Source organism: Mandrillus leucophaeus, unplaced genomic scaffold (assembly GCF_000951045.1).
Source record: "Mandrillus leucophaeus isolate KB7577 unplaced genomic scaffold, Mleu.le_1.0 Scaffold256, whole genome shotgun sequence".
Classification (NCBI taxonomy): Eukaryota; Metazoa; Chordata; class Mammalia; order Primates; family Cercopithecidae; genus Mandrillus; species Mandrillus leucophaeus.
This window is the reverse complement of record NW_012102654.1, coordinates 312,754-329,337: the sequence shown is the minus strand read 5'-3', so window position 1 is coordinate 329,337 and position 16,584 is coordinate 312,754. Positions and strand designations below refer to the sequence as shown.

Here is a 16,584-nt window from a genome sequence, read left to right as displayed (position 1 = left end):
GGTGTTCTAGATTTCAGCAGCAGATCTATGTACAGATCAGAATACAAAAGGAGAAGCAAGAAAATGACACCCAGCCAGGAGGATGTTTAATAGGCACCTCGAGCAGCCCCGCGCAGCTAAAAAGCCGTCTAGGGTTTCAGCTGTTCGGTGAGGCTGCTGCCACCGCCTCCCGGCCACCAGCCCGCGGCCAGCACCGTAGCGACCGCGTGCGATGGGCGAAGTTTCCGCGAGTCCCCCGTCCCTCCTCACCCACTCCCGGTAGCTTCGGGAACGGAGAGGTGGGGAGGGAACTGGAGGACCCGCAGGACTACGCCCGGCCGCTTGCGCACTCAGCCCGCCTGGATCTGTCAGCAACCTCACCTCCACACGGGTGCGACTGCTGCTCGCGCCCGATCGCCCGCGGGTGTTTTCCTTAGCTCCCGGACCGTTTTCCCCCGCATTGTATTTGAGCAGCACTTGCGCCTCGCTTGTCCACCCCACTCCACCTCCCGCCTTCATTCATATGTTCTCCACTCTCAGCAACGTGGAAGCCGCACACAACATCTGATATCACCATGGAACTCCAGGAGACCTGCGGGAGCCGTTCAGGGAGCTGGGTGTTCTGGGGGACGTTTGCACAAAACATAAGCATATGTGGCCACGCTCACAAGCATGCACACAGATCCGAACCCCGGGAACGAACGTGCCTCCTGGCAGGCTACAAAAACCTACATCTAGAGGCAAGATTCAGGGAGGCTTCCCTCAGCCAGGCCGAACCCCTGCGTCCCCAGCCCGCAGAGCCCCGCTACCCTAAGTCAGTGCAGGGTGTGGGGGACCCCCAATCCTGCGCACGCACACGGGGTTCGTGCAAGGACGCGACGCCCGCAGCTTTCTGTCCCCTTTCACCTCCCGGAGTCCCGGCAACGCAGAGCGTGGCGCGCGCCGCCTGAGGACGTCGGCCGGCTTGCCCGGCGCCGGCCAATCCCGCGCGTCCATGCAAATGAGGCTCCTTATCGGGCCGCGGCTCCGCCTCCCGCGGCCAGGGCCGTAGTAACCCATTCATGGGGCCCGCGCGCGGCTGCAGCCGGGCTCCGTGGCGCTCGCAGCCACCGCCTCCTCTCGGCTCCGGGTCTTCCCCTTCCTTTTACAACTGATCCTGTTGGGGATTTTTTTTTTTTTTTTTTTTCCAAATTGGAACTGTGGGGAGGAGCAGGGAGGGGGGATCTGGAGGAAGGGCAGAGATTAGGCAGCCATCAATTTCTTCCAGTTTCTCCCAGAACAGGTGATGCTTCTAAATTGTGATCACTTTCAGGAGGCAGCGCTGCAGCTGGAAGGATGCGAGCGACCTAGGGTGGAGGGGCTGAGGCGGCAGATCTGAACTTACGGAGGATAAGAACCCGAACTTTGGCTACATCAGTCCGCACCTCTCCAGTGAAGCAAAGGACGGGTTATCTTTTTTTTTTTTTTTTTTTCCTAAGACTCAAACTTGGGCACTTGATCCCTTTTCTTGGATTGCTTTGGAGGAGACGATTTGCTGGCAACGTTGGGAACAGTCAGGACTGTGTTGCTGTAACTCTTACTTTTAAAGCGACAGTAGAGGATCAGACTTTTTAAATGTTTGGGATTCAAGATACTTTAGGAAGAGGACCAGCTCTGAAAGAGAAATCGCTGGGCGCCGAGATGGATTCGGTCAGGTCCTGGGTCCGGAATGTCGGAGTGGTGGACGCTAATGTCGCAGCGCAGAGGTAACGACACGGCCGCGCAATTATTATGCTCTCAGTCTCTCGCTCTTACGGTCTGTCTCTCCCTGTGCACCCCCACCCCTGCTCCCCGTGCCTTTCTCTCTCCCTGTCTCCCCATCTGTCGCCCAGGCCCTGCGCTCTGGGGCTCGCCCTCGGGCAAGCAGGTCGCTGCAGTCAGGGGAACGCTCACCCGGCAGCCAGCACTCGAGTTTCTGAACTGTCTGGGTCGTAGGCGTTTCTCTCCTACTCCTCTACCGCAGTCCACTCTTTGCAAGGAAAAATAACAAAGTAGCACCCAACATCTCCCAGTTCAACCGCTAGTCTTGCAAGCGGAGCCGGCCTGGCCCCGAGCAGAGCGTGAATACCGGAGCTGGCAGTGGCGGCGCGGGAGAAAAGCTGGCTTCCTGGCCGCTCCCGGCTTCGCCACGCCGCCTGCAAGCGCCTGCCTCCCGCATCTTGCTGGGCGATTCCTGGAGGCCGGCGGCCAGAGGGTGGCGGCGGGGAGAGGAGCGGGAGAAGCCGGAGCGGCTGCCGGGGAAGGCGAGGCGGCCGGGAGCTCTGGGAGGGGGGACAGGCTGGAGGGTCCCGGCTCAAAGATAAAACAGTGAGTCAGACGAACGGAGCTGGGGAGCTGGAGAAAAAAAGAAATTTAAAAGAAGAGAAAAGACGGAGTCACAGTAGAAAGAGTTGCGGAAGAAGAAAGAGGCGAGAAAAGGCGACCGGCAGCCAGACAGGCTCAGGGATCGCCAGCCTCTGGTTTTGCGGATCCCTGAAGGTGACTTTGTGTCTAGGCGTCTGCGTGCTGGGATAGTAAATACCATGTCCGGGGTGCCACCCTACGAAGACATTACGGTCCCATTCTCTCATTACCACTACTGAGTTGGAATTTGTGGCCTCCAGGTCCTTGTCTGCGAGAAGGCAGCCCTTCTACCCCAAAGAGCCCATGAACTTCTTCCAGGACCCTCGCTTCCCCGGCTGCCCTACTGGCCACCCACCTTTAAGTGCCAACATCACACGGAGAAATGAGCCCTTTCCCAAACTGGCCAGGTGTCCCGGGTAGAGCGAACCGGCCTCCATCCTTGGAGGAGAGGAAGCAGAAGTCTCATCGCTCCGGGACTTGGACCGGCGGCTGCTCCCTCCCTCCCGTGGCCCGGGGCGCGCGGATTTCCCTCCGGCAGACCGCACAGCGCGGCGGTGGCCGCAGCTTTCCGCAGCGCTCCGGGACTGGCCTGCCCGCGAGCTGAGGGAAATAAGGCAGCACCGCAGAGTCCGCTGCGCCGCGCATTTCCTTGGGCTGACTCCTTAAAGAAGCCTCCCTCGCTTTCCTTCCTTCCCGGCATCGAAAAGTTTGCTGAAGCTGAAACAGGCAGAGTGGGGGAGATCTTAGCTAAAACATCACCCCTTTCAAAAGAGTGAATGAAGGCGCTTGCGCACCGGCGTTCAACGCTGGGAGACCCCAGCGCCGCAGGGCAGCTCCCGCAATCTGTGTGCTCGCCTGAGCCCCAAGTCTTCGGTGAAATGGGATCTGATGGCCAAGTCGGCTGTGACTGCGACCGGTTGGCTGGAAAGTGTGTGCACACACTTGACACACTCGAGGGCGCCTTCCGGGCCCCCCAACTTGGGTTTCACAGTCACTGGGTTCGACTGGCGCCGCCGGAAAACGCAGCTTGAGTGGGGATCGCGTTGGCCCCAGGAAAGGAGGTTCTCGCCCTTTAACGGTTTGGTTTTTCCCCACCTAGCACCTCTGGGAGCGAGGGTCCCCTATGTTGGTCATCTCATTTGCGGTGGCCAGCGATCCCCGGGGCTGGTCACGAGGATTCCGCCCTGTCTCTCTCCCAGGCACAACTTTTCGGAAGAGCGAGGCAAGCAGCCCAAGGACCCAGACTTGGACTCTGTGTTGCTCTCCCTCCTGCCCCTTGGGGTTCTTACCCACTACTTTTCCCAGTTAGCATTTGGGCGTTGTGGGCAGTGGATCCAGGACGGGTAACTCGAATTAATACGAAATAAAAGGGTCGCTTCTTCCAAAGCAAAGGAGGCACTTATTCCCCTAACCCTGGGCCCCAGCTCTGCATCCTTATACACCCAGCAGTACCACCTGAGGGAATGGATGGAGACAGCCCCACGGTATAGGACGCGAGCCACCTCCTTAGGGGACCACTCTGGGCCTCTGTCGGCAGCCCGGGTCTTTCAGTTTCCACTAAAGACGGGATGGTGAGTGGCCCAGCGGTGGGATGCCGGACCACTGGGTGGTGTCAGAGACCCCAGGCATCAACCCTGCCACCCAACCCCCGTGGCCACGGTGACTCCTTTAAGGAGTCTCCTCTTCCTTATCCGAATTGGAAAAAAGGCCCGAAGGGTTCAGAACTCTGGACCTGGGAAGTGGACGCCTTACCCCTCTGCATGTTGTGGGCGGTTAGTAACATTGCCTTTTTGTCCTTCCCCGTGTCTTGTGTCCCCCGTTTGTCTCCCTGTGCAGCGGGGTCGCCCTGTCCCGGGCCCACTTTGAGAAGCAGCCTCCCTCCAACTTGAGGAAATCCAACTTCTTTCACTTCGTCCTGGCGCTCTATGACAGGCAGGGCCAGCCGGTGGAGATCGAGCGGACTGCTTTCGTGGACTTTGTGGAGAATGACAAAGTAAGCGGAACGTACCCCCCAAACCCCGCGGTCTAATAACTCCCTCTTTGCGAAGCACTAAAGATTCCATCTGTCACTCTCGCGACACTTTTTCACTCGCATCATCAGGGATGATAAATCGAGGCTTCTCACCCCCAGCGTCTAAATCAGTCGATTTCCCGAACCTCCTCCCACCCCCACTCCCCCCACCCGATGCTGGAGGAGCGCTCCCGGCTCTGCGCACCGAGCCCGGCGCCCTTGGTAGCGCCTGGCTGTGGACTGACGGAGCAGCAAACGCCCTTCGAACTAGTTAAAAAGTACACCCAAGGCCGCCGCTCCCCTTCTCTGGGTTAATTTGAATTATTTTGCACCTGCGAGAGCCAGGTGGGCTGAGTTGCAGTACTAAGCGGAAACCGGGAGCCCAGCCTTGGCCCGCCTTCGGGCTGTGCCTTCTCTCCGTTTCTGTTCTCCAAGGCAGCGCCTCCTCCAAACTCAAGCCTGGAACTGGGGCTGGATTCGATCTCAAATGAAGGACAGTTCGCTGAAACTCATGTGTGACCAAAGGAAACTCCCTTGCCCTTTCCGGGTCTCCGTGTCCCCAGCTGTACAATGTGAGCTTTAGAGCAGGCCTTCCCAAAGTCCCTCCTAAACCTGGAACTCAGTCCCTGAGCTCGTGGCCCTGCGGGCGCAGTCCTTGCGGGATAGGCCCGAATGCTGCCTTTCCAAATGACAGGTCCCTTCCCTTTTCTGCCAAAGGAAGCCCTGGGGCTTCCTAAGGACAGACAGAGCCCGATGGGTTGGGTGGTGCCTGTTTACAGGCAGCTTTGGCGAGTTGTCCGGTTGTCGCAGGCTCAAGGGTCACACTTCTGAGGACATCTTTAAGGGAGACAGAGGGCTGGAAAGGGTCAAGTGGCTTCGAGTCTTGGCAAGTTTCCGGGGGCGGCCAAAGACAGGCAGATGCTCGTGCCCTTTGACCTAGGGCTGAATAGGGGTTGTTCGAAGCTGCCTTTTGATGGGGAGAAGGGATGTGGGGTGGGGATTCACTGTCTCCTCTTTCCCTCATTTTGGGGGACTGGAAGGCAAGGGAATCGAACGCTGCCTGTCTTTTCAGGAACAAGGCAACGAGAAGACCAACAATGGCACTCACTACAAGTTACAGCTCCTTTACAGCAACGGTGAGCTCCTCTACAGCAACGGTGAGCCGGCGCCTAGCAGCCGGCTTCTGGGCCGCACGCGTTGATCTTGCCATGATCACTCTCAGGAATCGCATGGAGCCCAGGGCGGCGGGAGGCTTGCCTGGGACAGGGGATTGGGAGGTCACCGTCTCCAGGGAGGCTCAGCCTGGAGAGGCTGCTTGGGCCTCAGACTCATAGCAGAGACAGGTTTGGGGTGTCCGGAAGGGGCTCCACGACCCTTGACTGGTGCCTGTCCCGTCCTCGCAGGTGTCCGCACGGAACAGGACCTCTATGTCAGGCTCATCGACTCGGTCACCAAGCAGGTGAGCCCAAGGCCTCTTGGCTTCTCTACCCCTGTCTCTGACCCGTCCCCCCAATCCCCCCAGTTTGTTTCTGACCTGCCCCTCCTCCACTATTTCCTGGGTCAGACTCCACAGCCCCCCTCCACGTCCCCCTCCCAGCACCTTGTCCACTCGGGAATTTTTTTTTTTTCTGTCTCACCAAGTGACCTGTTTGTCTGACTCAGGGAAACCCTGGGGGCAGTAGGAGGCGAAGAAAAAGGATGGAGAGGAAACAATTATTGGGAGATTCAGTTTCCCCAAACATTCCATTTTGCTAAGAATGATGTTCTTACTGGGGCAAACTTCTGTATGCTTTCAGTCGAGTCCAAACTCGGCAACCGCTCAGGTTGTGCGGCGGGCGGGAATTCCTAATGCAGTGGAAGGCAGTGGGAGGGAAAGCGATGTTGTGCTTGTTCTGAAGTCCCTTCTTTCCTTGCCCCCAACCCGTTTCCACATCTTCCTTTCCTACTACTACCTCCTTCACAGCCCATCGCGTACGAGGGACAGAATAAGAATCCGGAAATGTGCCGAGTTCTCCTGACGCACGAAGTGATGTGTAGGTAAGAGCCGCCTTTTCCCAGGCCTTCCTGGAGAGCCCGCAGGTGCTCCAGCCCGGCCTTGGTGCGCCGCGTTCCCGGGACCAACTTTCAGGAGTGAGGGCTCGCAGCTGAGAGGCCTCGCGGGCAGACGGGCGCAGAGTGTAGATCCACGGAAACTCTTTCATGCAAGTGTCTTGAAGCATAGCCGTTAGGACTCAGAACGACTCGGGACTCCACCTCTCTGATGTCGCAGGAGTTTCCTTCGGCCACGTGGAAGGTCTCCACTGTGCCCTGGTCAGTGGTAGTGGTGGAAGCGGGCTGGGCAACCCCGGGCCCGGTTTGGGATCAGCTGGAGTTCCCGCCCGGCCTCTAGTGGTAGATTTCCAGGAGGGTCACTTGTGGAGTTAATGAGTCAAAGCCCTGGAACGACTCCTTGTCTGGGCGAGGGACCACCAGAGGGTCCAGCGGCTCATTTCTGGGGTGCTTCCTGGCACCCTGGCACCTGCGGTGATGCGGGGGCGTTTCTTCCTCCCGGGAGGTTGCTCTGTTCGGAGTTCACGTGTTAGGGGAGTTTCTCAGGTCAGAAGGAACTACCTGGAAGAAAAATCTGTCCAGTTCCCACCAGTGCCTTAGGAGGGGCAGGGAGAGGACCCGCTGAGAGATCTGGAGTGTGGAGCAACAGCTGGATTCTGATGTTCACGTCGTGAAAGATTCAGTCTACTGGCCTTCCTGCACCTTTCCCATCTTCCTTTCAGAGACCAATCCATTCCACCTTGAGTCCTGTGCATTACTCCCTTTTTTTTCTGCCTGCCTGGAAGAAAATTTAAAAAAAGAGAAGAATTGCATCCACCCTTATTATTTCAACAAATGTTTATTGAGTGCCTAGTATGTACCCGGTATCGACTGGGTGCTGGGGATCCCGCCGCAAACAAGATATAAATAGGAAACTCTGGGAAGAGTGTGGCTATTTTATTATGAAAATTTAAATGTCTATTCCATACATGCTTTTCTTCCTCCAAAAATCTCTGATTGGAGGGAAAGCCTCAATTCTTCCTTACTTGGCTATTGCTTTAGTGAATGTCTCCCAACTCCAGACTTAACAGTTTTGGGTAATTGCAGGTTATCTGATTTAGTGTGTACTGTTTTATGGGCAGCTCCCTGAAGCCCTGTCTCCCTCCCCAACCTAGTCAGGAAGAAACCATAACAATCAGACATGTTTGTTTTGGTTTTGACCAAGTATTAAAAAAACAAGCTTTCCAAATGCCAGTGGCTTCAGCTGAAAGCAATGGAGGCTTCCTTGCTGAAGTAGCTGGGGGAAGACATTGGGAGGAGTAAGAAGATAGATACTCTACTATCTCAGGGACCTTTGATAGATTTGTTCAGAAAGAAAATACAATTCTGAGATGTACTTTATATAATACCTAGATTTAAATAGAACGCTTTGATTAGGTTGGTTAGTTGAAGGGAGGTTTTTCTTTTTATGCCTTTGTTTGGAGAGATTACTTTCTGAAAAGGAAAGAAAACAAAACCAAAAACTGATCCATTGTCTAATGAATTATACCTATCATTTTAAATAACACTTGCATGCCCCATCCAGCTGTAGTTAAGACTGACATTTTTATTTTTAAGCCCAATCAAATCCTCCTCATTTTATGCTGTTTAAGTAGCAGCATCAATTTTTAAAGCCTCTAGTTTAGTCTGCATTAGTAACACAATTTAAAAATTTAATGTACTGTAACTTCTCTGTGTTGGAGACCTGGGAAGATGCTCTGCTGTTTTCTTCCCAAACTAGAATTTAAAATAAATATTAATTATGTGTAAATAAATGATCCATTGAATGGATACTGTCTGCAGCATATGCATGTGTGTGTACACGTGTGCAGACGAGATGGGTGATGGCAAATATTAGATGCATCCAAAAGGGAAGTTCTCATTCCATCTGTCAGTTAGAGCTGGTTGATACTTCAGGAAGGGTGAAAAGTTCCTTCTCTTACATTTTAAGAGCCAGTTGTAGCAGTCAATGATTGAGAGATGACTCAGGTGCCCTGTTTCTTGAGGGTTACTGCATATACTTAGTTTCATTTGCATAGTGTTATTTGGCATACCTGGGCACTTCCCCGGATGGTTTTAAGTTCTGTAATCTTTAGTAAAAGGCTCATAAATCGGTGTTTAGCTTTGAATGGGGAACAAAGCAGAGACAAAATAAATCTCTTTAGGAATAACTTTTTCTCCCTTCCCCAATGGTCTCTGCTCCTCTCTTCCCTGCTTTGGTTCATTTTACCAATTATTAGCAAGGAGAAATCTAGTTGTTATGGCGCTGCCTGCCACCCCCGAGCCCTCAATGCTCAGAGGGTTAAAAGATATTATAATTTGAACAGAAGTCGTCTCAAGGCCTACAGCTGGCTAATAACAGAGTTGTATTGAGCTCGAGCAAACCCCACAGCTGTGACTTTTCGCCACAAGGCGCAGGCTAGACAGGGCCCTAATCAGATGGGCCAGCCGGGCAGTGGGGCCAGTGTCTTTATCGGCCAGATGGTGTGAATTTAGACACTTTTGTTATGCAATCGCAGGGAGGAGTTGGGGAGAAGAAAACAAAACAAAAGCCACCATGCTGTGCGCTTATTTGAGTTTGAAATTAGAGACAGATTTTTGAAAGTTGAAGGTTGAATTTTAAAAACTATTTTGGAGGGGATAAGAGACACACTTGCCGTGAGCTGGAGTTTGGCTGACTGGACACCCTCCGTCCAACGCTGGGGCTTTTTCCCCTTCCTCAGCCATCTTTTCTCTTTCCCTTTCTGAAAAACGTAGGTATGATTCAGGATTGTGATAAGAGTTCTCATGTTTCCCCACCTCCCACTTCTAACTTGTTTTATTTTTTTCTCTCTCCTTCAAAGACTCCGGGTGGAGATGGGGAGAATAAATTGAGTGTTTCAAGTAAAACGTTTTCCAAATAAGTACTAGAATAAAATAAACCAAACCACGCCAGAGAGAAACAGTGGAACAGCTTCCATTTTCATTCATTAAGAAAAAAGAGCACCTCTGAGTCTCTCTGGGGTTGTTACGAACACAATCTTAACCTATTGCCAAGCTCAGTTTCCTCTTCTCTTTGTTTTATTATTTTTTATCTTAGAGTCAGTTTTAGAAAACACTTACTGAGAATGTCAGACTTGCTTGTTGGAGAATAATCCTAGCCTTTTAACTAAAGTAGCTGAACCTGAAGTTGGTCACTCAGGCTTTGTCTACACAGCAAAAGGAAGGCAGAATTAAATTTATCTGAGTAATTCAGGGACCTGGTTTGTTAGCTGTTCCACACTGTTTGGGGAGTGTAGGTTCACAAACATCTCAGGTTCTCCACTTCCCATTGCTTGTGCTAATATTGCTGGCGGGAGGACTGAATGCCGTTAAAAACAAAGAATGACTAGAACATATTAATGAGAACTTTTCTCTAAAAAAAAAAATATAATAATTTGCTTTGGCCAACTCACAGACCTAGAAAAATGTTAAGATGGGCTCAAATGGGGCTAATTCAACCAAGTTCTATTATTTTTATACCTTTACTATTATAGTTCAATGGCCAAGTGAGTGTCTTCTATGTATGTTTTGTGCTGAATATCAACATTAGAGATGATATTTAAATATGTTACTTTTGCAAAATGGAGGATTGGATCCTAAAGTTTATCTGCATTTTTCTTTGAATATCATTTCCTCCCAAGTTCATTCCCTACGTTATACTACACTGGCACCAGGCTTACATTTTTATCTGTTTTTCTTTTCCTCCAGAGGAAATCCCCACGGAAGGCAGCTGAATTGAGCTGAACAATTTTGCAAACTTACTCAACCCCCTCAGAATCATTCCTACCCAAACTAAACAGATTGGCACATTCTGACAGTGTGTGCTCTTGTAATTAAATTGTACCCGGCATTGCACACATATTTGGGGTTAGGTTGACATGCTGGTGATGTCAAAGGGGAGAGTCTTGCTTGAAGGTCTGTAGGTAGCTAGCATGTATGGGTCTTTTGAAACTGTGTTGCTAAGAAAAATGGTTTGCCTTAACTGCAAAGGTATTATGTTGACATAAGCAATATTCTAGAAACAGGAAAGGTGGGAGAAATGGGTGGGGGCGTAGGGATTTGGGAAGAGAGACAAGGGCTTTAGGAGGTGGGAGAGCAGCTGGCCTGCATTTTTATTGGTGTTAATCTTGGGATGGATTGAAATTTTAAAAGTTAAGACCTAATATAATTTCAAAGGCCAAATATTATTTCAGAAAGTCCCAGTGGCAAACTCTAGTATTTAAGAAAGTTGAGACCATTTTTCTTTTCCTTCCTACTAATTTGATTAAATTTCTTAAAACCTCATTGTGCCCATTTGCTGCAAATGTTTAAGCATCTCTCAAGTATATTTCACTTTCTGAGGATGGTAGACTTATTCACTGGCGAATCCACACCCATGAAAGAGATGGGTTTAAAAAGTTTTAAGATATTTATGTTTAATTCTTGGAGAACCAAAGAGGGCAAATGAGCTGCAGAGAGCCACAGAGCTAGGACTGGGGCTGGGCATGGTGGCATACGCCTATAATCCTAGCACTTTGGGGGGCCGAGGTGAGCAGATAGCTTGATCCCAGGAGTTCAAGACCAGCCTGGGCAACACAGCAAGACCCTGTCCCTACCAAAATAAAAAATCAAAAATTAGCCGAGTGTGGTGGTGTGCACCTGTGGTCTCAGCTACATATGGGAGTCTGAGAAAGGAGGATCATTTAAGCCTGGGAGGTTGAGACTGCAGTGAGTCATGATTATGTCACTGCATTCCAGCCAGAGTAACAAAGGGAAACCCTGTTAAAAAAAAAAAAAAAAAAATCTAAGACTGGGTTGGTGTTAGGCCTTTGGGTTCCTGCTGTCACATGACTTCCCTTTTTTCCTTATGTTATCACCACTTTCAAAGGGTGCTCATGGAATCCCCTAGCGTCATGAACTTAAACCTAGAAGAGACTCTAGAGAGAATCAAATCCCACACTTTCACTTTATTCATGAGAAAGAAAAAGCCCAGAGGGGTTAAAGACATATGACTAAATTTGTGAAGCTGGTTGGTGACAGCTTGGATATCAGAACGCTGATTCTGAGTTCAGCAATCTTCCTAAGATATCGTGTCAAACTTAGGCTACAGAAAAACTACCATGGAAAGGGCAATGCTCACATATAGTTTGGTTATTGTTAGCGTGCTTACTTCTTAGGCCTATTCTCCAACCAGTATGGATGATAAGGATTTTTTTAAAAAGCCATGTCAAGGCTACATCCTTAGCCAACTATAGTTGATAGTGGACCATGTGCCTGAGATGAGCTGAGAGGTATTCAGAAGTCTGTACCTCTGATAAGCAGCAGATGGGCTACCTGGTTGTAAGGAAGTGAATTCCCAGTGCTTCTTACCAGCAAGCTTTCTTTGCCCTTCTCACATTGGTCTAGGTATTTTCGAATAGATACCTTTGGATTGCAGTGGTTTGCTCCCCTCTCAGGTTCTAGGGGGTACTTTCTGTTTGTTGTCATTGCCCCAGGGGATCTTCTTTATCTCCATCTCAGCTAATCCTATCAGCATTTATTGAGGTCTTTCTACCAGGTACTCAGCACAAGGGGGACATCTTGGGAAGTGGAGTTTTCAGAACTGGGACTTACAAACAGTGGGATACTATTTCTGTTTCCGACTTGGTGAAAATTATTGGAGCTATCATCCTACAGCTCCTTGCCTCATTTTCCTCCTATTTTAAAATGTATACCATAGTTCTGGTCTTCCTCTTTAATCTTTGAAAAATGATGGAAATAAGTGAATGAATAAATGTTTATAAAGTATACCAAGATCTCTGGAGAAAGAAGTTATGTAAATAAGGTTTACAGTAATCCAGGCAGCTATTTACAGTCTATTTTATATATTTTCCTTCTTCTCCTTTCTTCAAATATTTATTGAGCCACAAAGACCTAAAATAATCATAAAATCATTGAATCGCAATCTGGAAGTGACCTTATTGACCTTTAAATCCAATCTTCTGTGGTTCTGATTACAAATATGGGTCATAGGAAAGTTGAGAATTAGCTTCTAAGTCATAGAGTGAGAATTTGAGTATATTTTGGCTTCGGGTTCAGTGTTTTTAATGTTTTATCTTATAAAACATGGTCACAAATCCTGCCCTCAAGCAGCTTATAGTTGGGAAGCTACCTTAGATTCATTTTGTTTTTCCTTCAACTTTTACTTTAAGTTCAGGGGCCCATGTGCAGGATGTACAGGTTTGTTACATAGGTAAACGTGTGCTATGGTGGTTTGCTGCACAGATCAACCCATCACCCAGGTATTAAGCCCAGCATCCATTAGCTATTCTTCCTGAGGCTCTCCCTCCTGGCACCACCCCTCTGACAGGCCCCAGTGTGTGTTGTTTCCCCCCAAGACAGATTTATCTTTGTGAATGTTCTTGTGGCCAGGTGCTACAGCTTATGCCAGTAATCCCTGCACTTTGGGAGGCCGAGGTGGGCAGATCACCTGAGGACAGGAGTTCGAGACCAGCCTGGCCAACATGCTAAAAACCCATCTCTACTAAAAATAAAAAAAGTTAGCCAGGCGCGGTGGTGCACACCTGTAGTCCCAGTTAGTCAGGAGGCTGAGGCAGGAGAATCACTTGAACCCAGGAGGCGGAGGTTGCAGGGAGTCAAGACAGAGCCATCGAGCCACTGCACTCCAGCCTGGTGACAGAGCCAGACACTGTCTGGAAAACAACAACAACAACAACAACAACAACAACAACAATCCAGAATGTTCTTGTCATGTGCTCATTGCATTTTCTTGATTTAATAAATTTCTTTCATTCTTTTGGTTCCTTCCCAATCTACAGTCGATGCTGTGAAAAGAAAAGCTGTGGAAACCGAAATGAGACTCCATCGGACCCGGTCATAATTGACAGGTAGGGGGAAAAAGTGATTTTTCAATCATTTGCGGTTCCTTTTCTTCATGAACCTTTTGAGTACTGATCCACGGAGCTTTGCTGTCAGGTTGGTTTCATGTTATTTCAAGACACTAAACTCGTCCAACAAGGGCCTCCTCACGCTGGCCTTTCTTGCAAGAAGCTAGAATCTTCCTTTGGAACACGTTTCTGTAAATCTATGGCGGAGTCTTTTCCAGGTGCACCAGCTTCAGCCTCAGAAGTAGTATGTGTGGTGCAGGATATAAGCAATGGCGCCTCTCCTCTCGGGCAGGGTATGGTCTCAATCAGTTTTCTAGAAGAGGCAGTGTGCCCCAAGTTAAGTGGCACCTGCTTCATTATTCTCCATGATTGCTGTTTGGCTGGAAGATTATCAATTTAGATTATGGTTTAGGGGATATGATAAGCTTTCTGTTGTGTTGAGGGAGATTCCTTTCTACTACGGAGGATTGCATTCTGGGTTCTATGTTATATTCAGAATGGGAAAGATTCTTTGGGACAAGACACTAATTCACTGAAATGTGATTTAGGCATCCTCAGCTGTCTGTTTTTGTGATTGGAAACAGAACTTACAAACCAACGAAGAAATACCAAATTAACTTCCAGCAATCATGTAATTTTTAAGAAACCCCATATTCCCACCCCTAATTTTTTTCTCTTTCGTTAAAAAACGGAATAATTCCCTATTGCTTCTTTCTTTGGGTTTTCACATTTCTAGCCAGGTCCTGAAATGGATTGGAGAGACCACAGTCTCCAAAGTTGTTATTCCAATATTCCAATGAATTCTCAGTTGGGAGAATGGAACCTCTGGCATTCTTCCCAGAAAGCCTGCTTGCTTTCTTAGTGGAAAGTATAGCATAGCCTAGGAACTGAGGAGGCTGGAACTCTGATCTTGTCCTAGCTTCTAACCTTGGACAAAGCACTCAGCATCTCTGTTCTTCAATAATGTAATGATGGGTTAGGGAGTGCTGTCACTGCTGTAGGCTTCAAGAGGCTACTGAAATATCAATGGCAGCTTTGCAGTGTTCTCTGAGATGCTTGAAGAGGATGATAGGCAGATATAAAATGTTTGTTGGATATGTATAGTGTCTTTGCCATTTTAGAAGTTTCCAATGAGCTGCATTTTAGGGAGCTATTGGGGTCGCTCTGGTCTTTTTGAAAGTACAGAGAGGCTTAAATATAGAGAGTCGCAAGGACTATTTGGAGTCAGTCATCTTCCTCATCTTATAGATGAAAAGTCTGAACCCTGAGTGGTGGCATGACTTGCCCGTGGTTGCGCAGCTGGTTGGGCAGAACTGGCATTAGAACACAGCTGTCCCTACTTCCAGGCTGGGTGCCATGGCTCATGCCTGTAATCCCAGCACTTTGGGAGACCCAGGTGGGCAGATCACTTGAGGTTGGAGGTTTGCGACAAGCCTGGTCAATACAATGGAACCCTGTCTTTACTAAAAATACAAAAATTAGCCAGGCATGGTGGCACATGTCTGTAATCCCAGTTATTTGGGAGGCTGAGGCGGGAGAATCACTTGGACCCAGGAGGCAGAGATTGCAGTGAGCCAAGATCATACCACTGCACTCCAGCCTGTGTGACAGAGAGAGACAGTGAGACTCTGTCTCAAAAAAAACAAAAGAACACAGCTAAGCTGTCCTTACTTCCAGACTGTGCTCTCTCCATGGCCACAACCTCGTTCTCCCAGCAGTTTTTCTGTCCTGATGAGTTGGATCTGTTCATTTCTGTTTCCCAGGGATTCTCTGGGAGACTGGAGGCATATGAGAGCAGCCTAGACCCTGTCCTTTCCGGCCTGTCGACTGAGCTCACTAATCTTCATCTAGTCTTTTCTGCTATCTTTAGCTTCTCTTTTAAGAAAGTACTCTAATCTCATGACTGTTACATCCTTTTTTGCAATAAACACCCTATAAACCAGCTTTAGAAATGTTTGCAAACCTGTAAATACTCATCTGAACCTTGCTTCTCGTAAGTACACACCTTAATGGCTCTGCACTAAGCAGGAGCTCCTACTTTAAAGAACTACATCTAACTGCATTCACCGATAAAGTTGAATATGCTCATGTTTTCTTCCTATGTAATACACACACCACATGAACAAAAGAAAGTATCTTTGCATCAATAGAAAGAAAAGATTTTCATATTAGGCGCCTTCATAGTTTGTGCTAGCGTGCTTTAAATTCCTCTGAGAAAGTAGAAATTGTATCTTGGCTGCAGATTACGAGTTTTATGTGACTGTGGCCTTTATTTTTACTATCCTATGCACAACAAAATAATCCAGTGATGTCTCTGCATCACTCAATATATGCGTTACTTCCTAAATGTTGCATATCTACACATGGAAACATACATACCAAAGGGTACTATAAATTGTCCAGTATCAGGTTTTAAGGAAGCCCACTTTACTACAAACAGATGCATTTGTTTAGCTTGCTTATGGTAGGGCTTTTGTTTGAAGATAACTGTTCTCTCACTGAAACCTTGTCTTATCGCTCCTGAATGTCTTTTGGGTTTACCTTAGCCTTCTTGCCTTCATTTTCAGAAGTAAAATGGCATGAAGCAACCTGAGCACCATAGTGGGATCCCATCTTTACAGAAACTAAAAAGGTTAGCTAGGTGTGGTAGTGCACACCTGTGGCCCTAGCTACTCGGGAGGCTGAGGTAGGAGGATCACTGAGGCCCAGGAGGTGGAGGCTGCAGAGAACTGTGATCATGCCACTGCACTCCAGCCTGGATGACAGAGCGAGACCTGTCTCAATAAATAAATAAATAAATAAATTTAAAAAAAGAGGTGAATGGCATGAAGTCAGGTTTCCATTTGTTGAAGGTGGGAATGGTGCTCATAGTATCCACTGGTTTGGATCAGCCTTGCATCTGGTCTCTGCGTCCATCTGCCAACTCAGTGAGTTCCCTCACAAGCCCCAAATGGGTGCAAAGTAGTCTATTTTGGATTTCCTCTGCGTAAATATAGAATTCTGTTCTTTGCCCTTGTTCCTATAATGCCAACTAATTATCTCCTCCCCCTTCTCACCTAACCTCACCAGATGCAGTTAATTTACACTGTCTGTCTTTGCATTTTCTCACACAACAGGCACGCTCCACTCTGGCTCAGAAGAAGTCTGTTTATTACCTTGAAATGTGCATGTTCCGGGGAGAGGGAGAGGATGGTTCCCCAACTTTTCACCACCAAGGACCCCTTAAGCTTCCTCCTTGGTGAACACAGGGTTTTGCAG

At 48.8% G+C, this 16,584-nt stretch overlaps 1 protein-coding gene across 4 annotated transcripts in view; it reads left to right on the top strand.

Moving 5' to 3' along the window:
- Positions 1-1,042: 1,042 nt before the first annotated feature.
- The window catches only part of EBF2 (early B-cell factor 2), a 206,070-nt gene continuing 190,528 nt past the window's right edge, over positions 1,043-16,584 (top strand). For 3 of the 4 annotated variants that reach the window (XM_011983838.1, XM_011983837.1, XM_011983836.1), the window contains exons 1-6: positions 1,043-1,724; positions 4,198-4,354; positions 5,445-5,508; positions 5,776-5,831; positions 6,336-6,409; positions 13,258-13,326. In XM_011983838.1, coding sequence (XP_011839228.1) covers positions 1,594-1,724; positions 4,198-4,354; positions 5,445-5,508; positions 5,776-5,831; positions 6,336-6,409; positions 13,258-13,326 — 551 coding nt within the window. In that variant the 5' untranslated portion in view covers positions 1,043-1,593. The remainder of the gene's footprint in view (positions 1,725-4,197; positions 4,355-5,444; positions 5,509-5,775; positions 5,832-6,335; positions 6,410-13,257; positions 13,327-16,584) is intronic. The other variant, XM_011983839.1, reaches the window with a different exon arrangement.